The sequence below is a fragment of the Abramis brama genome, assembly GCF_963993115.1.
Source record: "Abramis brama genome assembly, chromosome: 18".
Taxonomy (NCBI): domain Eukaryota; kingdom Metazoa; phylum Chordata; class Actinopteri; order Cypriniformes; family Leuciscidae; genus Abramis; species Abramis brama.
In genome coordinates, this window is record NC_139980.1 from 31,221,872 (window position 1) to 31,246,209 (window position 24,338).

The 24,338-nt window shown below is 40.2% G+C and overlaps 5 protein-coding genes across 5 annotated transcripts; all 5 read left to right on the plus strand.

Moving 5' to 3' along the window:
- Nucleotides 1-2,919: 2,919 nt before the first annotated feature.
- Nucleotides 2,920-3,903, plus strand: LOC311069071 (trace amine-associated receptor 13c-like; the record flags this gene model as incomplete). The annotated part of the gene is made up of 1 exon (XM_084091997.1): nt 2,920-3,903. One exon carries the CDS (start codon nt 2,920-2,922, stop codon nt 3,901-3,903), a length of 984 nt encoding a protein of 327 aa, XP_083948123.1.
- A 6,528-nt stretch (nt 3,904-10,431) lies between these two features.
- LOC311068701 (trace amine-associated receptor 13c-like) lies at nt 10,432-11,415 on the plus strand (the record flags this gene model as incomplete). The annotated part of the gene is made up of 1 exon (XM_084091308.1): nt 10,432-11,415. The coding sequence occupies one exon, from the start codon at nt 10,432-10,434 to the stop codon at nt 11,413-11,415; it is 984 nt and encodes a 327-aa protein (XP_083947434.1).
- A 2,021-nt stretch (nt 11,416-13,436) lies between these two features.
- LOC311068699 (trace amine-associated receptor 13c-like) lies at nt 13,437-14,420 on the plus strand (the record flags this gene model as incomplete). Its single annotated transcript, XM_084091306.1, has 1 exon — nt 13,437-14,420. The coding sequence occupies one exon, from the start codon at nt 13,437-13,439 to the stop codon at nt 14,418-14,420; it is 984 nt and encodes a 327-aa protein (XP_083947432.1).
- A 3,964-nt stretch (nt 14,421-18,384) lies between these two features.
- On the plus strand, nt 18,385-19,368 carry LOC311068710 (trace amine-associated receptor 13c-like; the record flags this gene model as incomplete). Its single annotated transcript, XM_084091314.1, has 1 exon — nt 18,385-19,368. One exon carries the CDS (start codon nt 18,385-18,387, stop codon nt 19,366-19,368), a length of 984 nt encoding a protein of 327 aa, XP_083947440.1.
- Nucleotides 19,369-22,547: 3,179 nt separating this feature from the next.
- LOC311068752 (trace amine-associated receptor 13c-like) lies at nt 22,548-23,531 on the plus strand (the record flags this gene model as incomplete). Its single annotated transcript, XM_084091380.1, has 1 exon — nt 22,548-23,531. One exon carries the CDS (start codon nt 22,548-22,550, stop codon nt 23,529-23,531), a length of 984 nt encoding a protein of 327 aa, XP_083947506.1.
- Nucleotides 23,532-24,338: the final 807 nt, after the last annotated feature.

Below are 24,338 nucleotides of genomic sequence, written 5' to 3' on the forward strand. Positions count from 1 at the left end.
GCCATCTTTATTTTTCATATTAACTGTCACAGAATGGAAAGCACAGGATTGTGGGATATCAGAGGTAACGAGGAATACATCTATGCTGTCTTCAAAAATCGATCAGATGAATGTATCTCAGGAGACAGAAAGTGAATCTAACTTTGGATTCGGATGTGCCCTGATGCCTTCCTACCTTGGAATGCGTCCTCCGAAGGCAGCATTTGTAAGCTTTTTGAAGCAGCCACAGCCTTCCATTTGAGAAGCACCCATTAGTCTATGTTTGCGCATCAAATGGCAGCATTCACTCATAACTTTGTACGATTTGCGTATTTATGTGAACAGAGAAAAGCGCAAGGCTTTAGCCTGATTGGTGAGTAGGCACATGAATTTGATCTAATATCTTAGTTAATGTTAATTAAGAAGGGCGCTGACCAGAAGACTTTAATAAAATACATTCAAACCATGTTCATAGAAGGGCCGTCCATACAATCTCACGTCTACTGCTCACTCGCACTTTGCTCTTCCGCACGTGCAACGTCGTCTGAGAAAAGGTCTTCTTTTCTTTTTCAGCAAGTTCTTCGAGTACAACTCTTCGTCGTTCTTACAACCCCTTAAAAATATAATAAAACATTTTTTATATATCACTAGATGTATATACGGCCATACAGGCTGTATTTTTGTCATGTCAGTTCTTTATTTTATTTTTTATTGTTACTCAGAAATAATGAATACTTTTGCAAAATCACTTAGCTGTTTGAGTTCTATAATCATTACACCTAGATATTTTCAACAATAGGCTTAATGAATTACTTCTCCAAAAATAATCATGTTACTATCAGGGCCGGTAGGCTATGAAGCACTTATTTTGTGACCATAAAAGATGTTTAATAAAGTAGCTGTGTTTATGTGAAGCCTGAACGACTACAGGCCAGTGGCACTCACCCCCATCATTGCAAAATGTTTTGAGAGACTGGTCATCACACATATAAAAACTGCCATACTGCCCTCACTAGATCAATACCAGTTTGCATACAGGAAGAACAGGTCAACAGAGGATGCCATAGCTATTGTGTTACACACTTTGCTAGAACATCTAGAGCACAGGAACACATATGCGAGGGTTCTCTTTGTCGATTTCAGCTCAGCATTTAACACAATCTTGCCAAACAAACTACGTAACAAACTACATGGACTTGGACTAGGCACCACATTATGCAATTGGATACTGGACTTTCTAACAAACCGCACACAATATGTCAGAGTAGGCAAGCACACGTCCTCCACCCTGATCATTAACACCGGGGCCCCCCAGGGTTGTGTGCTCAGCCCACTTCTCTACATACTTTTTACACACGACTGCAGTTCTTCCTCCCCATCCAACTACGTAATAAAATTTGCCGACGACACAACAGTGCTCGGCCTCATCACCGGGAATAACGAGACTGCATACAGGCGAGAGGTCCTACTGCTGGCGGCATGGTGCAGCAGCAACAACCTGACCCTCAACACAAAGAAAACCAAAGAAATCGTAGATTTCCGCAAGACTGGACAGTTAAACCACTCTCCACTCCTCATTGGGAATGAGGTGGTGGAGAGGGTCTCTAGTTTTAAGTTTTTAGGTGTGACTGTGACGGAGGATCTGTCAAGGGGGAAAACCATTGCCTCTGCCACAGCGAAGGCCCAACAGCGCCTCTTCTTCCTCAGGAAGCTGAGGTGGACAAAACTGCCCCAGAGACTCATGGTCAACTTTTACCACTGTGCAGTGGAGAGTGTGTTGACCTATGGGTTACTGGTGTGGTTTGCTGCCTGCACCAGCGCAGAGAAGGAGGCCCTACACAGAGTGGTGAGAGCCACAGGAAAGATCATTGGGGTCATCCTCCCAGACATTCCAACTGTGTACACCTCCCGCTGCATGAACCGAGTGAAGAACATCCTCCAGGACCGTTTACATCCAGCATATCACCTCTTCCAACTACTGCCTTCGGGGAGAAGATATAGATCTATCAGGGCCAAAACCAGCAGGCTGGCCAACAGTCTTTACCCCCATGCAGTCAGGCTGCTTAATGGGCAGTCTACACCCCCATTCCCCATCAAACATCCCTCTGTGACATAATGTCTCTGTCCATACACCCTCAATACCTGTGACCTGGACTTTGCATTGCTGCAAAAACACTCCATCAACCTTACCTCTATTAGATTTATTAATTGCACCATGCACTTGGACATAGCACTTTATGGGGTTTTCTAGGGGTATTTATGGGGAGTTAAATTAGGTACAAAGTCATGGGTAATTTAATTTATGGGGACATATATTGATAAGGCAAATGGGTGAACAACTTAAAACTATATGCCTGTCTGTTTTTGCTCTAACAACATTTCGTTGTTATCCTGTAACAATGACAAATAAACTGAAATAAACTGAACTGAACTGATGTGAACACAATCCAGACATATTACATCTGCCATGAATGTCGTGTCTTACTCTATACTCATGCTGCTTCTCTGCCATTTATGAATCTTCTCTTGTGGCCTCATGTAATAGCAAAGCGTAGTTAAGATACTTTTTGGATACTATATAAAAGGAAATAAGGCATATTTGAACACGGCGATACATCAGGATTTAAAGATTAGAAGTTTTTAATTTTATACATTGAAAGCCTGTATAAGCCCGTCTATGTTTTTGTATCAAACTTTTCTAAATCAGTTCATCTCCCAGCTGTATGTTCTTCTCCCTTGATGGTGCTGATCTTGGAAAGAGTCAACATGTCAAGTGTATAAAAGGAAGCATAGATTGTAGAATGTCTTTATTGTGGAGCCTCCGGGACTGACGGTTCTTCGGTGAGGAGCAGTTCAGAGCTGTGGTTACGCATGTGGCTATATGAAGGAAGTCAGAGGGGAACAACACTATGTTTAGATGATTCTTCCATGCACTTCAGAATGAATCTTACAGCAGTGAACCAAACTGATGACTGTCAGGAATATTCCTGTCCAGAGAGATCTGTTTCTTTCTCTGTCTATGTGATTCTGTATGTGGCCGCAGCAGCTGTGGCTCTTCTGACCGTGTGTGGAAACCTGCTGGTCGTCATCTCTGTTAGTCACTTCAAGCAGCTCCACACTCCTGCTAACATCCTCATCCTCTCTTTAGCTGCGTCTGATCTGCTGGTCGGAGTTTTTGTGATGCCGTTTCATTTGATTTTGCTGATTGAGTCATGTTGGATTTCTGGACCAGTGATGTGCTCGTTTTTCAATTTTGTGGCTTTTCAAGCAACTACCGTGTCTGTTCACACTGTGGCTATAATTGCAGTTGATCGGTTTCTGGCTTTACATTCTCCTTTTTTTTACTCAGAGAAAATCTATCCCACTGTGATCTACATAGCAACTTTATTTAACTGGCTGTTTTCACTCCTTTATAACTTCATTCTTCTCTTCATTAATGGAAACTTTACTGTCATGTGTCCAGGAGAATGTGTTTATACTTTAGATGGGGGTTCATCCCTCATTGATCTCCTGCTTGTGTTTGTTATGCCATGTACACTCATCATAATATTATACACTTATATTTTTGTCATTGTTAGGAAACACGTGACTGCTATAAGAGCCCTTCAGGTTCACAACAGCAAAGAATCCTCTAAAAACAGAGTCAGTGACAAATCAGAGCTAAAAGCTGCGATACTGCTGGGGATTCTGGTCTTTGTGTTTCTTCTGTGTTTACTGCCATATTATATTTGTTCATTAGTGGTTCCGTACAGTAATGCTGACTTAATTTATGTCAGAGATGTTGCTTCAATGTTTTTCTATCTGAACTCCACCATTAATCCCATAATGTACGCTTTATTTTACCCTTGGTTTCAGAAAAGCTTAAAATTAATTCTCACATTTAAAGTGTTTAATGAATACTCCTCTCTGATGAATGTGCAGTAAGTCATTGAATGTAAGACAAAATGAAAAAAAAAAGTTTGTTTTTTTACATATATATACTTTGTCTAGGTTAATGTACAATATTTTGTTATATTAAACATGAGTCTTGACTACAAAACAGCTATTGATCATTTCCTCAAATATTGCCGAAATACAGTTCAGTTATCAGTATCACACATTGATCTTTTTTGGCAACAGGCTCTAATATGGACCCAGAGTACACGTGATCGCATTTGAAACCTCAGTTGCCGGCTGTGCATGTGCCAATACAGACTGCATTTTATATTGTGTTATTTTTAAATGTTCACAAAGAAATAATGAATACTGTAAGAGCTCTTGTATATATAAAAGTTTAGAATCTTTTCTGTTTAAAGTCCAGATTCTTTCTTGTTTAGTTTAGGCTATATACATTATAAGAATAAACATTTTCAATGTGTAGGCTATATAGTACAGTTTAAATAAAATAATATTAAAAATAAATGACGTCTTAAAACGTAATGGCCTTAGATTACATCTGCCATGAATGTCGTGTGTTACTCTATACTCATGCTGCTTCTCTGCCATTTATGAATCTTCTCTTGTGGCCTCATGTAATAGCAAAGCGTAGTTAAGATACTTTTCGGATACTATATAAAAGGAAATAAGGCATATTTGAACACGGCGATACATCAGGATTTAAAGATTAGAAGTTTTTAATTTTATACATTGAAAGCCTGTATAAGCCCTTTTCTAAATCAGTTCATCTCCCAGCTGTATGTTCTTCTCCCTTGATGGTGCTGATCTTGGAAAGAGTCAACATGTCAAGTGTATAAAAGGAAGCATAGATTGTAGAATGTCTTTATTGTGGAGCCTCCGGGACTGACGGTGCTTCGGTGAGGAGCAGTTCAGAGCTGTGGTTACGTATGTGGCTATATGAAGGAAGTCAGAGGGGAACAACACTATGTTTAGATGATTCTTCCATGCACTTCAGAATGAATCTTACAGCAGTGAACCAAACTGATGACTGTCAGGAATATTCCTGTCCAGAGAGATCTGTTTCTTTCTCTGTCTATGTGATTCTGTATGTGGCCGCAGCAGCTGTGGCTTTATCCAACTTTATTTAACTGGCTGTTCCCTTTCAAAAGCGCGTCAGTGCGTCTATCTCTCTACAAAACTCACTTCAGATCTTTGTTAGGAGTTCATAACTGGTGGTGTGCAGATTCCTCTCTTTCTCATCTCAACAAGTTAAAATAAATAATCCGGTTAAAAATGAGTCAACAGCAGAATAAGCACTGTGTCCCTCCATGTTCTCGTCCTATGTCAGAACTGGATACACACTAGAGCCCGAAGCCATTTGTTTTGAGAATAATGGCTGGCTGATGAAGTTATTGGCTGGCTAGCCGGCTCAGCCAAAACCTAAATGGCTGCTGCAGCCGCCAAACTTTTCATAGCTGCAAATGGCTGAAGCTGCCACTTCATGTCTACAGATGATTTTTACTTTCACGATTGGTTGCTGATAAAAAGGAAATGACCATATTTGGATCCAACAGGATTCTACAGAAGAGAGAGAGAGCTTCCTAACGGTGCATGTGATGAGAGGGTGACGGCAGAGATCGCGGAGAAGTATGTTGATTAAGAACGCAAACTTTTGTTGAATTTATGAGAAATCTACAGACGCAAACAGACGAAGTGTAGTAAAATAAAGACCTAAATGTGTATTTCGGACTTTTTTTCACTCTGAAAGTCTTTTTTTTCAAGTCTGAAAGAAGACATGTTATTGAAGACAAATATCCAAAAATCTCAAAATTGACCAGTAAAAAAAAAAACGATGTTTTTGCCTGCCGTGTCTCGCCTTAATATAAACACACACTGTTATCAGTATTATTTTAGACAAAGTTTTGCACATTTCACTTCAATGTACACTGAAGCATGCATCGTGAATTAGAAACAGTGGTTTGTTACTGCAGTAATATCACGTTCAGTGCTATAAATCTCTCCGTTCCAGAATATTTGGTTCATAACATCAATCTTTGATTCAGGTGTTTGTGCAACCGTGCCCTGAAGATTTAACAAAAGTCTGGGTAGGCCTAAGTTAAAAAAAAAAAAGTAAGTAGGAATTAGGAAAGTATGTGAGAAGTGAGATCAAAATTACCTTGCTTGCTTCTTTCCGCCATTTCACCTCAGTGCGAGAAATAAATGCATCGCTTCTTCTGTATGGAAAACGAGCAATTTTAATTGGTCGTCAATTCACTGTGAGTCTGTGTATCGTAGCAACGAGCACAAGACTGTGCTGTTATGAATCCAGTGGGAAAATAGATCTCGTGTATTGTTTATATATTTCATGTGTGTATGTCTCTATGTGATAGAATTATTATTTGATGCAAATAATTCTAGCCAGCTCAGCCAAACTTTATCAGATGGCGGCTCAATTTGGCTTACGAAATTATTGGCTGGCGGCGGCTGAAATTCTAAATGGCGCAAATGGCGGCGCCTGGCGGCGGCTTCGGGGTCTAATACACACGCTTACTGCATTGTGTGTTTTGGGGAGGAGCATGCGGTCGCTGCAATGTAGTAAAGCGAGTGCGAGCATTGCGAATTATTCACTGTCAAAATGCTCTGTGCTCGTCTTGGCTACTTTCAGTCCGCACCCGCATTACCATCGTGGTGCTCCCAAATGAATTTGGCTAACTAGCAAGAGACGGGTCCGTCCCTTTCGCTTGCTCGTTCACCAGATCCACGTTTCCTTTCGTGATCCCGAAGTGCGCTCCGGTGCTTCTTCGGCTCACGCGAGGGACGATGATGAATCTCCTGGGTCTGCGGACTTCGAGCAGCCATTCTCTGAGCGTTCCTTGCACGATGATAAATCCGTCAAGGAATTACTCGAGGTGGTTACTCGCGCGGTGGCCAGGTTACAGCTTGACCTCGCAAACAAGAGACCCCCAAACACAGTAAGCAAGAGGATAGGTTTCTGTCCGGTGGCAAGGGGGAGGGACCACGACATCAGTCTCTCCCCTTTTTCGAGGACCTCCATGATTAACTATCTAAATCATGGAGTAAACCATATACCTCGCGTATCCTCGTGCCTTCGACGTCACCTTTTTCGACTATCGTGGGTGCGAAGTCACGTGGGTATGCGGAGATGCCCCAGGTTGAGACGTTCTCGAGCTATCTCTAGCCTGGGTCTGCATCTTCGCTGAAGAAACCTACCCTCCCCTCGAAGCCGTGTAGAACAACGTCGGCTCTCGTGGGTAAAGCTTACCAAGCTGCAGGTCAGGCTGGTGCTGCGCTGCACACCATGGTGGTGTTACAGGCATACCAGGCTGACCTCTTGAAGGATTTGAGTGCGGGGGGGACTATTGATGAGGAAGCTTTCACTGAGCTTCGCAGAGCCACAGACCTGTCTCTTCGTGCCACCAAGCAAACGGCCCGCGCCATCAGCCATTCGATGTCTGCTTTGGTGAGCACGGAGAGGCATCTGTGGCTCAATCTGTCTGGCATTAAAGACAAAGAGAGAGTCTTTTGACTTGATGCCCCGATCTCCCCCTCTGGTTTATTTGGTGATGCAGTTAACTCTGTAGTCACCAGATTTAGAGAAGTTAAGAAACACGAGGAAGCATTTGTCCAGTTTCTTCCTCGCCGCACTCAAGGGCAGGGGCCATCGGCCACCCAACCTCTCCCCGGTCCCTCAAGATCTAGGGAGGTTAAGAAGCAGAGTATGGAGAGTCGCGCTCCCCCTCAGAGAGACTGGGGACCGGCTTGTCATGCTCAGTAACCTCCCAGGACGTGAAAATGATAACTGCGTCAGGCTGAAACTTGCTGAAACTTATGCTTGGCGCTGCATTGTGCCGGGTGTAAGATAGGGCCCAAAGTCTTCAAAGTCTTAACTACGAAAAAGTTTATATGTGATGTTATATTGTTTAAAGGTTGTAATCTAACTGCATGTTATGTGAACACCTCAGTGATTTCAAATCACTGCTTCACTGCTGGTGTCCTTCATCCCCTCTTCATCTCCAACACGCTGTAAGGATCTGTCCAGCGTCTTCAGTTTACCAGCTGCACCCAGCCCAGCTCATTGGCTCCGCCAGTGTTTCCATCTTTGGTGGCTGCATCTTCGTCGGTCATCCTCCATCAAGTCATCTCCACCATGGCTCTCCCGGAGCTGGAGAACTAGAGCTGTTCACCCAAGTTCAACCACCGTTCTCACGGCGACCCAGAGAAATCTCAAATTAGCATAATGTCTGGTTGCACGGCTCACGCCGTATGTGTTTCAAATGCAGTGAATGTGCCCACGTTTCCGTGTTCACCCCTGCACACAAGCACTATAAATCCCGTGTTTCTCACAGAGCCCACTCTCACAAAGCAGGCAGAAGCCGCTCGAGTGTTAAAAGTAGGTCACGTGTCCACCTCACTGTGCCCACACCTACTCACTGCCCGCTCTGTCACACGGCCTCTCACGACCGGTCATGTTTTAAATGAAAGTCCTGTGCCCGCCTTCGAGCACTCACACATACTAACGAACATTTCGCCCCGACGCCGCCCTCGCGCGTCGCGCCTCACACTATATGTTCCCCGTCCAAGCCACCGGGACACCGTGTGTAAAACGGCCAGCTATCGCTGCGTGCGATCCGCCGTATCTAAGCACCAAGAGCGCGCGCACTGCGCCCACCCCTCCGTTTCGAGCTCTCGAGCCCGCGACGCGCGGCAATCAGAGCCCGGAGGCCATTCTGCCCCTGGCTTCACACTCAAAGCGTGGGAAGCTATTCCAGGCGCATCAGAATGGGTGCTAAGCACAGTAAAAAAGGGCTATACTCTGCAGTTCGCTCGCCGCCCCCTGCGCTTTCAGGCGCGTACCGAGACGAGAGTGAATGGAGAAGTAGTACATCTACTTCGAGCAGAAATAGCTACACTTCTGTGCAAAGGGGCTATAGAACCGGTTTCCCCTTCTATGAGCGAGTCGGGCTTTTACAGCCGTTATTTCCTCGTTCCCAAGAAGGACGGAGCTCTCAGACCAATTTTGGATCTAAGATGTTTGAACAAGGCTCTTATGAGAAGACCGTTCAAAATGCTCACAACCGGGCAAATTCTCACGCAAATTTGCCCGAGGGACTGGTTTATATCTCTCGATCTAAAAGACGTGTACTTTCAGATCCAGATAATACCCCGTCACTGGCCATTCTTGAGATTCGCCTTCGACGGTCAGGTATATCAGTTCACCGTCCTGCCTTTCGGCCTGTCGTTGGCACCCCGTACATTTACGAAGTGCATGGACACGGCTCTCGCTCCCCTGAGGGGTCGGGGAATGCGAATTCTGAACTACTTGGACGATTGGCTAATTCTAGCACAGTCAGAGGCCGAACTCATCGCCCACAGAACAGTGCTTCTAAGCCACCTGGACAGCCTGGGGCTCACGGTCAACTGGACCAAGAGCTCATTAGTGCCCAGTCAATCAACCTCTTTTCTGGGTTTGGATCTGGACACTGTGGCAATGACGGCCCGCCTGTCGACACAGCGCGCGCGCTGCATTCGACACCTGGCCGCGTCCTTCCAGCCGGGCAGCACCGCACCTCTCAAGACATTTCAGAGGATGCTGGGTTGTATGGCTTCAGCTGCAGCAGTGCTTCAGCTGGGTCTGTTACGTATGCGCCCGCTACAACGCTGGCTGAATGCCCGAGTGCCTCATAGAGCCTGGGCTTCCGGCGGCATTCGAATCAGAGTGACTCAGAGCTGCGTTTTCAGCACTGAAGCCCTGGTTAGCGGCCGACTGGTACCAGCGGGGAGTGACAATGGGAGCCATCTCACACCGCAAAGTTATCTCGACGGACGCTTCCACCTCAGGTTGGGGCGCTCTTTCGAGGGCAAACCGGTCTTTGGCCTGTGGTCAGACCAGGAGAAATGCCTCCACATAAACTGTTTGGAGATGATAGCGGTCGAGAACGCGCTCAAGCGCTTCCTCCCATTCATACAGGATCACCATGTGCTAGTCCGCTCGGACAACATGTCTGTGGTATCCTATGTGATCCGACAGGGCGGTGTCAGATGAATGTTGTGTCTTACTCTATACGCATGCTGCTTCTCTCCCATTTACCAATCTTCTCTTGTGGCCTCATGTGATAATAAAGTGTGAGGAACTTTTCACATAGTATTTCAAAGGAAAGTATAGGCATATTTGAATACAGCGATGATTACATACATCAGGATTCAAAGATTAGAAGTATTTGATCTTATACATTTTTAGCCTGTATAAGCCCATCTATGTTTTTGTATCACACTTTTCTAAATCAGTTAATCTCCCAGCTGTATGTTCTTTTCCCTTGATGGTGCTGATCTTGGAAAGAGTCAACATGTCAAGTGTATAAAAGACAACATAGATTGTAGAATGTCTTTGTTGTGGAGCCTCCAGGACTGACGGTGTTTCGGTGAGGAGCAGTTCAGAGCTGCTGGAGAGACAAATAGCATCTTCAGATATCTTTATCTGTGGTTACGCATTTGGTTATATGAAGGAAGTCAGAGGGGGTTAAATGACGTTTAGATGATTCTTCCAAGTACTTTAGAATGAATCTTACAGCAGTGAACCAAACTGATGACTGTCAGGAATATTCCTGTCCAGAGAGATCTGTTTCTTTCTCTGTCTATGTGATTCTGTATGTGGCCGCAGCAGCTGTGGCTCTTCTGACCGTGTGTGGAAACCTGCTGGTCATCATCTCTGTTAGTCACTTCAAGCAGCTCCACACTCCTGCTAACATCCTCATCCTCTCTTTAGCTGCGTCTGATCTCCTTACAGGACTTTTTGTGATTCCATTTCATTTGATTTTGCTGATTGAGTCATGTTGGATTTCTGGACCAGAGATGTGCTCAGTTTTCAATTTCGTGACTTTTCAAGCAACAAGCGTGTCTGTTCACACTGTGGCTCTAATAGCAGTTGATCGGTTTTTGGCTTTACACTCTCCTTTTTTTTACTCAGAGAAAATCTCTCCCACTGTGATCTGCATAGCAACTTTATTTAACTGGCTGTTTTCACTCCTTTATAACTTCACTCTGCTCTTCATTAATGGAAACTTTACTGTCATGTGTCCAGGAGAATGTGTTTATACTATAGACGGGGTTTCATCCCTCATTGATCTCCTGGTTGTGTTTCTTATGCCATGTACACTCATCATAATATTATACACTCGTGTTTTTGTCATTGTTAGGAAACATGTGACTGCTATAAGAGCCCTTCAGGTTCACAACAGCAAAGAATCCTCTAAAAACAGAGTCAGTGAAAAATCAGAGCGAAAAGCTGCGATACTGCTGGGGATTCTGGTCTTTGTGTTTCTCCTGTGTTTACTGCCATATTATATTACTTCTTTAGTGATTCCATATGACATTGCTGACTTCTTTTATGTCAGAGATGTTGTTGCAATATTTTTCTATCTGAACTCCACCATTAATCCCATCATTTACGTCTTATTTTACCCTTGGTTTCAGAAAAGCTTAAAATTAATTTTCACATTTAAAGTGTTTAATGAAGACTCCTCTCTGATGAATGTGCAGTAAGTCACTGAATGAAAGACAAAATGTTTCCCCTGTTTTTTCCTGTTGTTTATTTTTCATATATATATACTTTGTCTAGGTTAATGTACAATATTTTGTTATATTAAACATGAGTCTTGACTACAAAACAGCTATTGATCATTTCCTCAAATATTGCCGAAATACAGTTCAGTTATCAGTATCACACATTGATCTTTTTTGGCAACAGGCTCTAATATGGACCCATACATGTGATCGCATTTGAAACCACAGTTGCTGGCTGTGCATGTGCCAATACAGACTGCATTTTATATCGTGTTATTTTTAAATGTTTACAAGGAAATAATGAATACTGTAAGAGCTATTGTATATATAAAAGTTTAGAATCTTTTCTGTTTAAAGTCCAGATTCTTTCTTGTTTAGTTTAGGCTATATACATTATAAGAATAAACATTTTCAATATGTAGGCTGTATAGTACAGTTTAAATAAAATAATATTGAAAATAAATGACATCTTAAAACGTAATGGCCGGGTTTCTCAGACTGGACTAGATTAAGCTAGGATTAGGCCTTAGTTCAATCAGGGCATTTAAGTTGCTTTTATAAATTTGCCTTAGGACAAAACATTACTGGTGTGCAACTTAAGACAAAACAATGGCACTGACATATTTTAAGGTATATCAGTGGCAGTTGCTTTCAGTTAAAACAGATCAAACATGCATTTTAGTCTAAAACGAGTTTAAGCCTTGTCTATGAAACCGGGGGAATATGTTCAAATGCAAATTAAAGACAGAGACACAGAGACGGCCTATAGAGATGTGCAGGTATGACGTTACTTTGTTGGCCAACCGGAATCCCATAGCACACGTACATCATGGAGACGCTGATGTCTTATTAACATCTGCAAGATGTGTTTTTTAGAGTGTTTGCTCATCTGCAATATGTCTCTAAGTCTTTTCCTGTCAGATGTTAAATAGACATTTAGCAAATGTCTTTTTAAGATGTTTATGATTTAGAATGTATTTAAAACTGCTTAAGATGTTTATCAGATGTTTAAATGTTTTCCAGATTTAGCGCTTTTTAGCAGACATCTTAGAGACTTATCTGGCATCACACTGTTTCCCTTTGACAAAAACCCTATCGGATTTTTTCCACAGGCTTTTGGATTATCGCATAAAACAAGCTCTCTGATCAAAACAACAACAAAACAAAAGTTTATGATGCATGTTTTGTCCATCAAGATAATTTTCACAGATGAACACAATTTTATGAATTTTTCAAGACACTTAACAGCTTTAACAAAAATCACGAGTGTCGTAGAATAATATGTGAAAGTGTCTTGAGCTTGTGTTCACCACAGACCTTATTACAGCCATTTAACCAATTCCACTGAACCCCATTCAAACAAACCTTTGACATCGGGACGATGAAACCGGAAGTGCTAAAATGCTAACTCTTTTCCGTGTTTTGGTAAACAAATTTACATCATACTTGTACCACTCTGTAGATGCTGTCCTGTGTTTTTATTTTGTCCACCTCCAGTTTAGCTCAAGGTGAAGGTTTGGTTGTTTAGTGTGGCTCGGTCAGCCCCTGCTGGTAGATGCTGTAATTACAGCATTCTGGGGTCAAAGATCATCTTCCTCTACTGAAGGCCATTGAAAACTAGCTGTGTGTTCAGACAGAGATTTGTTGGAATAGCAGAACACTTAATATGCTTCATAACCACGTTTAGTTCTATGTGACACTCTTTAGCTCTTTTCTTCTGGATGAACAGAATCAGTTGATCTCCCAGCTGTATGTTCTTCTCCCTTGATGCTGCCAGTCTCGGAAAGAGTCAACAAGTGTATAAAAGGCTGCGTGGGTTTTAGCCCGTATTTATCTGGTATTATGGAGCCACCAGGAGTGACTTGAGTTTCGGTGAGGAGCAGTTCAGAGCTGTTGGAAAGACAAATAGCATCTTCAGAGATCTTTATCTGTGGTTACTCATTTTTTATGTGAAGGAAGTCAATGAAGGAATATGAAGGAAGTTGGATGTTTCTTCTAGAATGAATCTTACAGCAGTGAACCAAACTGATGACTGTCAGGAATATTCCTGTCCAGAGAGATCTGTTTCTTTCTCTGTCTATGTGATTCTGTATGTGGCCGCAGCAGCTGTGGCTCTTCTGACCGTGTGTGGAAACCTGCTGGTCATCATCTCTGTTAGTCACTTCAAGCAGCTCCACACTCCTGCTAACATCCTCATCCTCTCTTTAGCTGCGTCTGATCTGCTGGCTGGAGTTTTTGTGATGCCGCTATATTTGTCTTGGCTCATTGAGTCATGTTGGATTTCTGGACCAGTGATGTGCTCTGTCTTTAAATTAGTGAATTTTCAAGCAACAAGCGTGTCTGTTCACACTGTGGCTCTAATAGCAGTTGATCGGTTTTTGGCTTTACATTCTCCGTTTTTTTACTCAGAGAAAATCTCTCCCACTGTGATCTGCATAGCAACTTTATTTAACTGGCTGTTTTCACTCCTTTATAACTTCACTCTTCTCTTCATTAATGGAAACTTCACTGTCACGTGTCCAGGAGTATGTGTTTCTGTTGTAGTTGGGGTTTCATCCATCATTGATCTTCTGGTTGTGTTTCTTATGCCATGTACACTCATCATAATATTATACACTCATGTTTTTGTCATTGTTAGGAAACATGTGACCGCTATAAGAGCCCTTCAGGTTCACAACAGCAAAGAATCCTCTAAAAACAGAGTCAGTGACAAATCAGAGCGAAAAGCTGCGAAACTGCTGGGGATTCTGGTCTTTGTGTTTCTCCTGTGTTTACTGCCATATTTTATTTGTTCATTAGTGGTTTCTTATAGTAATGCTGATGTGTTTTTTGTCAGAGATGTTACTGTAATATTTTTCTTACTGAACTCCACCATTAATCCCATCATTTATGCCTTATTCTATCCCTGGTTTCAGAAAAGTTTAAAATTTATTTTCTCATATAAAGTGTTTAATAAAGACTCCTCTCTGATGAATGTGCAGTAAGTGGTTGAATGTAAGACCAATTATTTTGGCTTTTTTTTTAAACCTGACTGTGAAGACATGTATGTTGTTTTCAATCATGACAGTATTGTATAACAATATGAGTCATACAACTCACTTATTTTATGTAAAAAAATGAATTATTGAATATAATAAACATGTACTTATGAAATTAGTGTTAGTGACCGTAAGACAATTACCTAAATATATATGTTTACTTATAATTACTGAAATTGTGACCCTGGTCCCCCATGCTCAAGGCAATAGTTACACCAGCATAGATATACTCATAATTCTGCTTTGCTGAACATCCAGAATTGTGTTAGACACAACAGCTTGCACACTGTCACTGAATCAGTAATCAGTGTGTGTAATCAGTGACTCATATTTTAAACGTAAAAGCAGATGCGGCCATTTGTAACTTCAATACTTCTGGTGTCACCCACTTCAAGTTATGTTTAGCTGTACAAAAACAGCTCATTATGCTGATATTGCAAACCGGTAATTCTTATATTATTTGAATGTATTACAAAACGTTAATGTAATAAACATTTTAAATTATATCATGTTGTTTATTGTTGTAATACTGTTTTTGTATTATTATTATTTATTTTTTTACAATATATAATAGTATTTTCCCTGATTGCATTCACTCGAAATATTATAAAAGTGCATTTCCAGTAAATAAAATGTTATGGTGAAATTAGGCATCTTGATGACTAATATACATTATATTCAGTATTAGTTTAATAATGAAAAATAAACCTCTAAATACGTCAATTTTGTCCCACACATTTAACATGTAAATATAATGGATCCCTTGCACAGCCACATTTCTCTCAGTTTGGAAGCGAACAGACTGAAAAGACAATATAAGTGAAGGACGTGAATGACTTTTCCCATTTATGACATTTGACTGCAATTTCATGTCATGTAAAGCCTTTTTTATAGATATAGTAGCCAACCCTCTCATAGCGCATAACTCATAACTTCATTTTTATGTAAACCAACAACATTAAAATGTAGCTTTCTGTACTTCATGATAGAATATTTAAACAAGCATACATTGAAATCAACAACAACAAAAAACAACATAATCGCTATTTAGGTATTGACATTAAGGTTTTTATTCTATATTGACTCAAATAATCAATTCTGTAATATTATAACTTAAATGTAAGTAATGACGACAAAGAGTCTGTAGAGACTTAACTTATCTTTTCTCTGTTCATAATGCAATCAACATCTCTCATATATCAGCATCATTTAGGCCAATATGCAGGGCTGAACTGGAGCACTGTGAGTTTTCCCACACGGTCCACTTGACCCATTATTCCATTTGTGTCAACATAAAGAGAACATTTCTCAATATTAAGTTAAGCAATAAATCCACTTAAAATATTTTGTGTAGCTGAATTTTAATTGAAATACATAAAATCATTAAAACCACAGATTTTTAAACTAACTTAATTAGTAATAATAAAAGTCAATTAATAAAAAAAGTGTACACAGTAATAATAAATAAGGCTATATGTAGTCTTAGCACAAGGTTGTTTAGGCCAATCCTGAACCTGATCACAGGCTCTACTCTTCCCTACAATGGTAACCCCCCAAAACTCAGCCATAACAAAAACCCTTTCAAACTTCCAACATAACAGATTATTAAACATAAAACGCCTATCATCATATCTGAATTTCAGCTCCGGAGGCTTCCTAAGCACTTGATACACAGTGATACGAACAGTAACAATGACATCAGTTTTACAGTATCAATCTGATCGAGAGTCCTCATCCTTTGGTAAGTGCATGCAAAGTGGATTTGCTTTTGTAGCACAGAAAATCTTCTCGACATGTCAACAACACCAAACAAACTCTTCAGTCTCAGCAACAGTGTTTGAGGGTCAAACTAAACCTTGTTCATGGGCAGCCAATGAAGACCATAGACTGGCGTTAAGCAAATTTGTTTCAAAGTAGGTTTATGCAGGAAGTGAGACTGGTGTTACTGACGACTCATTTCAGAGACTTTGACTTGATTTGATTTGATTTGATTAGGAAGAAATTTAGTGAGTGAAAAGAAATTTGATTTAGTGAGTGTTTAGCGTGCCATTTAAGACAGTGCCTAGTTAGTTAGTTTCACATTCCAAGTGATACATTTCTTTATTTAGTTCTTACAACTTGTGTGGAACCACTTGACATAGCTTCTTTAAGTAAATCCAACATTCTATTTTTGAGTGCAACACAGGATAATATTCAGAGAAAGAGGGCTTTAGGACATACACAAGCACACACTCATGTTCTAAACATTGTCATGTATTATTGAATCAGTCTGTGCCTTTGATATGAAAATATGATTGCGTGGTTCAGTCATTACACAGCATTAAAAAAATGTGATCAGTTATATTGCAGATATAATTGCACATCTGTCAGTGAGGTTTCCAGTGACCTCTGACTCAACTGCAAAAATAAGTAAATTTAGTCAATTGCCATAGCAATGCCACATGTCAGCTGAGAACAAAGCAAATAAACCAGACAACCAGGCAGTCTACGCAACTGCCTCTTTGACGCTTCAAAACGTTCATAAAGAGATTGTAAAACTAATCCATTCGAATCAAACACAGTTTAGTCAAAAAAATTTGAAGAGACTCAATCGCTTTATATGATGAACAGACTGAATTTAGGCTTTTATTCACATATAAACATTCATCAACGCACACATCAGATTTGGTAAATGGAAGCTCAAGTATGTTTGCTTGACGTGCGAGAACCAATGTGGTTCATTCTCGTGTTACACGTCATGTTTGAGCTTCCTCAAGAACCTATAAGGGTTCATTCTCATGTTACACAGCACGTTTGAGCTTCTGCAAGAACCAGTGAAGGTTCATTCTCGTGTTACACGTCATGTTTGAGCTTCCTCAAGAACCTAAGGGTTCATTCTCGTGTTACACGTCATGTTTGAGCTTCCTCAAGAACCTATAAGGGTTCATTCTCATGTTACACAGCATGTTTGAGCTTCCGCAAGAACCAATGAGGTTCATTCTCGTGTTACACGTCATGTTTGAGCTTCCTCAAGAACCTAAGGGTTCATTCTCGTGTTACACAGCATGTTTGAGCTTCCGCAAGAACCAATGAGGTTTTGTGTAACCGTAATCATTTTGTGTTGGGACTACATGAATTACAACACAGTGCAGCGCTTCCTGGTTCTACGTCAGAACGCCGCCTCATTATTGGCCAGCTCCTGCGTCAGCATCACACACATGCTTTGTGGTGCTCACATGAACAGCATCAGCCAATACAGAGATGTACTGTAATTTTAACATGAACAGCATATAGGAGACTGAGGTAGACGAGAAGAAATTGTTGAATAAAGTTGTTATTTTTGTTTGTTTTTTGTGCATAAAAAGTATTGTCATCGCTTCATAACATTAAGGTTGAACCACTGTTGTCACATGGAATATTTTAACAATGTCTTTATTACCTTTCTGGGCCTTGAAAGTAGCAATTACATTGTAGTCTATGGGAGGTCAGAAAGCTCTATGAAAATATCTTAATTTTTGTTCCGAAGATTAATGAAGTTCTTACGGTTTGAAACGGTTTGAAACGTCATGAGGGTGAGTAATTAACGACATCATTTTCATTTTTTGGTGAACTAACCCTTTAAGCCCATCTATGTTTTTGTATGAATACTATGTAAATCAGTTGGTCTCCCAGCTGTATGTTCTTCTCCCTTGATGCTGCTGATCTTGGTAAGAGTCAACATGTCAAGTGTATAAAAAGGCAATATAGATTGTAGAACATCTTTGTTGTGGAGCCTCCAGGACTGACTGTGTTTCGGTGAGGAGCAGTTCAGAGCTGCTGGAGAGACAAATAGTGTCTTCAGATATCTTTATCTGTGGCTACGCATGTGGTTATATGAAGGAAGTCAGAGGGAACAACACTATGTTTAAGTGTTTTTTCCAAGTACTTCAGAATGAATCTTACAGCAGTGAACCAAACTGATGACTGTCAGGAATATTTCTGTCCAGAGAGATCTGTTTCTTTCTCTGTCTATGTGATTCTGTATGTGGCCGCAGCAGCTGTGGCTCTTCTGACCGTGTGTGGAAACCTGCTGGTCGTCATCTCTGTTAGTCACTTCAAGCAGCTCCACACTCCTGCTAACATCCTCATCCTCTCTTTAGCTGCGTCTGATCTGCTGGTCGGAGTTTTTGTGATGCCACTTCACTTGATTTTGCTCATTGAGTCATGTTGGATTTCTGGACCAGTGATGTGCTCGGTTTTCAATTTTTTTACTTTTCATGCAACATGCGTGTCTGTTCACACTGTGGCTCTAATAGCAGTGGATCGGTTTCTGGCTTTACACTCTCCTTTTTTTTACTCAGAGAAAATCTCACCCACTGTGATCTGCATAGCAACTTTATTTAACTGGCTGTTTTCACTCCTTTATAACTTCACTCTGCTCTTCATTAATGGAAACTTCACTGTCATGTGTCCAGGAGAATGTTTTTATATTGTAGTTGGGGTTTCATCCTTCATTGATCTCCTGGTTGTGTTTCTTATGCCATGTACACTCATCATAATATTATACACTCATGTTTTTGTCATTGTTAGAAAACATGTGACTGCTATAAGAGCCCTTCAGGTTCACAACAGCAAAGAATCCTCTAAAAACAGAGTCAGTGACAAATCAGAGCTAAAAGCTGCGATACTGCTGGGGATTCTGGTCTTTGTGTTTCTCCTGTGTTTACTGCCATATTATATTTGTTCTTTAGTGATTCCATATGATCATGATGACTTCTTTTATGTCAGAGATGTTACTGTAATATTTTTCTTCCTGAACTCCACCATTAATCCCATCATTTACGCCTTATTCTATCCCTGGTTTCAGAAAAGCTTAAAATTAATTTTCATATTTAAAGTGTTTAATAAAGACTCCTCTCTGATGAATGTGCAGTAAGTCAATGAATGTAAGGCAGAATGTTTCTCCTCTTTTTTTCCCTGTTGTTTATTTTTGTATATGTACTTTGTCTATAGGTTAAAAAAATAGGTTATATATAAAACATGAGTCTTGACTACAAAACAGCTACTGTATCTTTTCTCAAATAGGCCTATTGCCGAAATACAATTCAGTTATCACATATCGACCTTTTTTGGCAACAGACTGACCCAGAGTAGCCTATACACGTGATCGCATTTGAAACCTGTTGTTTGCTGGCTGTGCATATGCCAATACAGACTGCATTTTATATTGTGTTATTTGTTATTTTTTGTGTTATATTGTGTTATTAAATGCTTACAATGAAATAGTGAATACTGTAAGAGCAATTGTATTGTATGTTTTATGGTTATTTTCATAATGTTTGTTAATTTTTTGTACATTGAGTGGAGTGTGGGACACATTGTCAGTCTAGTTTCTATCTATCGCAGATATCAGGCATAATGCAAATTCAAAAAATCCCCATATTTTTGCAACAGCTTGCAATTTTGTATTTTTTTCTAACGCAAATTCTCATCAAAAAAGGTTAATCTGAGGGGGATAATCAACATTGGCTAATCAGAAAAGTTCAGACAAACTGATAAATATGTGTTTAAGTGTAAATATGTGCCACTATACTGCCGTAAATTCTAAAGAGAGCTGGGCTGGACCGACCATTACCATGTAAAGAAGATGCTCCTAAACCGGGAGAGAGAGACGCTACTGTGAAGTGAAACGCTTTCGTGTTAAGCCTGATACGAAATAAAGGTTTAGAGGGCCCTATCTTGCACCCAGTGCAAATGACTTTGTACACTGACGCATGTATCATTCCTATTTTGCACCCGACGCACAGCGGACTTTTCCCTCCACAGACGCACGTCGGTAAATTAGGGAATGAACTTGTGCTCCCGGGGGCGGTTCAGCGAAAAGAGGAGGCGTGTTCCAGCGCAAACGTTCCCTGATGCTATTTTGTAGTTTCAGAAAACAATTCCGCCACAGACCAGGAAAAACCTAGTCTGTGGAGCATTATTCAGATGCTATTTTAAGGGCGCATGCTTGGCCATAATGTAGCATGTGCACAACGCGCATACACTTTGGAATTATATTTTGGAAAAATATTACCACACGAGGGAAATCATTGTGGTGTCCATGAAGATGTGAAAAAATAGGCATAAATCTAGCTTACACATTTACCCAAATTATTATACTCCTGTTTAACGAAGCTAATTTGGGTGGGGTTCTCCCTTCCCCATACAATGTCACTTCTCTGTCTTTTAAAAATCCGCCGTTATAATAGCAAGCCGCCATGGAACAAGCTCCTGCTTTTAAAAAGAATGTGAGATGACGCTCTGATTGGTTTATTTCACGTTACGCCCAAACCACACCTATGAGTAATGTAGCTACTTCAGATCAACCCATTTTAGATTTTCGTTGGGCGCAAGAGTCATTTATCCCGCCGGTATAATAGCAACGCGCCCGAAATCCGCCCACAAAGTTACTTGCGTTTCGTGTTTGATACTTGTGTTTCAGATCGTTAAAATAGGGCCTAGAATCTTTTCCGTTTAAAGTCCAGATTCTTTCTTGTTTAGTTTAGGCTATGCCTTCATTATAAGAATAAATACATTTCCAATGTGATTTCATAAAATAATATTAAAAGTAGACTAAATATCAACATCTTAAAACGTAATGGCCCGGTTTCACAGACAGGGCTTAGATTCAGCTAGGATTTGCCTTAGTTCAATCAGGACATTTAAGTTGCTTTTATAAATGTGCCTTAGAAAAAAACATTACTGGTGTGCATCTTAAGACAAAACAATGGCACTGACATATTTTAAGGTATATCAGTGGCAGTTGCTTTCAGTTAAAACAGCTCAAAAATACATTTTAGTCTAAGAGTAGTTTAAGCCTTGTCTGTGAAACCGGGGGAATATGTTCAAATGCAACTTAAAGACAGAGACACAGAGACGGCCTATAGAGATGTGCAGGTATGACGTTACTTTGTTGGCCAACCGGAATCCCTCATAGCACACGTACATCATGGAGACGTTGATGTCTTATTAACATCTGCAAGATGTGTTTTTTAGAGTGTTTGCTCATCTGCAATATGTCTCTAAGTCTTTTCCTGTCAGATGTTAAATAGACATTTAGAAAATGTCTTTTTAACATGTTTATGATTTAGAATGTATTTAAAAACTTCTTAAGATGTTTATCAGATGTTTAAATGTTTTCCAGATTTAGGCTTTTTAGCAGACATCTTAGAGACTTATCTGGCATCACACTGTTTCCCTTTGACAAAAACCCTATAGGATTTTTTCCACAGGCTTTTCCATCAAGATAATTTTCACAGATGAACACAATTTTATGAATTTTTCAAGACACTTAACAGCTTTAACAAAAACCACGAGTGGGATAACACTGATGTATTTTATGAAGTAGAATAATATGTGAAAGTGTCTTGAGCTTGTGTTCACCACAGACCTTCTTACAGCCATTTAACCAATTCCACTGAACCCCATTCAAAAAAACCTTTGACATCGGGACGATGAAACCGGAAGTGCTAAAATGCTAACTCTTTTCCGTGTTTTGGTCAACAAATTTACATCATACTTGTACCACTCTGTAGATGCTGTCCTGTGTTTTTATTTTGTCCACCTCCAGTTTAGCTCAAGGTGAAGGTTTGGTTGTTTAGTGTGGCTCGGTCAGCCCCTGCTGGTAGATGCTGTAATTACAGCATTCTGGGGTCAAAGATCATCTTCCTCTAATGAAGGCCTTTGAAAACTAGCTGTGTGTTCAGACAGAGATTTGTTGGAATAGCAGAACATTTAATATGCTTCATAACCACGTTTAGTTCTATGTGACACTCTTTAGCTCTTTTCTTCTGGATGAACAGAATCAGTTGATCTCCCAGCTGTATGTTCTTCTCCCTTGATGCTGCCAGTCTCGGAAAGAGTCAACAAGTGTATAAAAGGCTGCGTGGGTTTTAGCCCATATTTATCTGGTATTATGGAGCCACCAGGAGTGACTTGAGTTTCGGTGAGGAGTAGTTCAGAGCTGTTGGAAAGACAAATAGCATCTTCAGAGATCTTTATCTGTGGTTACTAATTTTTTATGTGAAGGAAGTCAGTGAAGGAATATGAAGGAAGTTGGATGTTTCTTCTAGAATGAATCTTACAGCAGTGAACCAAACTGATGACTGTCAGGAATATTCCTGTCCAGAGAGATCTGTTTCTTTCTCTGTCTATGTGATTCTGTATGTGGCCGCAGCAGCTGTGGCTCTTCTGACCGTGTGTGGAAACCTGCTGGTCATCATCTCTGTTTGTCACTTCAAGCAGCTCCACACTCCTGCTAACATCCTCATCCTCTCTTTAGCTGCGTCTGATCTGCTGGTCGGAGTTTTTGTGATGCCACTATATTTGTCTTGGTTCATAGAGTCATGTTGGATTTCTGGACCAGTGATGTGCTCTGTCTTTAAATTAGTTAATTTTCAAGCAACAAGCGTGTCTGTTCACACTGTGGCTCTAATAGCATTTGATCGGTTTCTGGCTTTACATTCTCCTTTTTTTTACTCAGAGGAAATCTCTCCCACTGTGATCTGCATAGCAACTTTATTTAACTGGCTGTTTTCACTCCTTTATAACTTCACTCTTCTCTTCATTAATGGAAACTTCACTGTCATGTGTCCAGGAGTATGTGTTTCTGTTGTAGTTGGGGTTTCATCCATCATTGATCTCTTGGTTGTGTTTCTTATGCCATGTATACTCATCATAATATTATACACTCATGTTTTTGTCGTTGTTAGGAAACACGTGACTGCTATAAGAGCCCTTCAGGTTCACAACAGCAAAGAATCCTCTAAAAACAGAGTCAGTGACAAATCAGAGCGAAAAGCTGCGATACTGCTGGGGATTCTGGTCTTTGTGTTTCTCCTGTGTTTACTGCCATATTATATTTGTTCATTAGTGGTTTCTTATAGTAATGCTGATGTGTTTTTTATCAGAGATGTTACTGTAATATTTTTCTTCCTGAACTCCACCATTAATCCCATAATTTACGCCTTATTCTATCCCTGGTTTCAGAAAAGCCTAAAATTAATTTTCACATTTAAAGTGTTTAATAAAGACTCCTCTCTGATGAATGTGCAGTAAGTCGTTGAATGTAAGACAAAATGTTCTCCTGTTTTTTCCTGTCTATTTTTTATATATATATTTTGTCAAGGTTAATGTAAGGCCTACATTATTTTGTTATATTAAACATGAGTCTTGACTACAAAACAGCTATTGATCATTTCCTCAAATATTGCCGAAATACAGTTCAGTTATCAGTATCACACATTGATCTTTTTTGACAACAGGCTCTATGGACCTCTCATTTGCTGGCTGTGGATATGCCATTGCATTGCCATTGCATTTTTATTGTGTCATGTTTACATTTTTACAAGGAAATAATGAATACTGAAAGATTTATTGTATGTTTTATGGTTATTTTCATAATGTTTGTTGTAGTTCATTCCTCGTTAGATAGTATTTTCTATCTTTCGCAGGAATCAGGCATAATGCGAATTCAACAAATCCCCACGTTTTTGCGGCATTTTGCAATTTTGTATTATTCCATCGAATATCCACACCAAAAAAGTTAATCTGAGGGGATAATCAATGTTGGCTAATCAAAAAAAGATCAGACTAACTGATAAATGTTTAACTGTAATGCCGTTAATTCTAAAGTTCTTTAAATTGAAGAATAGATCCGGACGACACTCACACTTTTCAACCTTATTTCAGCCATTTAACCAAAAACCCATTGGCTGCATCTGAAATAGCATTACTTTCTTACTAAAAAGGTGAAAATGTGACAAAGAAGTATTTCTGAGTTCACAGTACTCATAAAAGAGTTGACAAAAAGTACCTGGATGACCTACTACTTCAGGCGAGACTCTGAAGTATGCATATGATGGA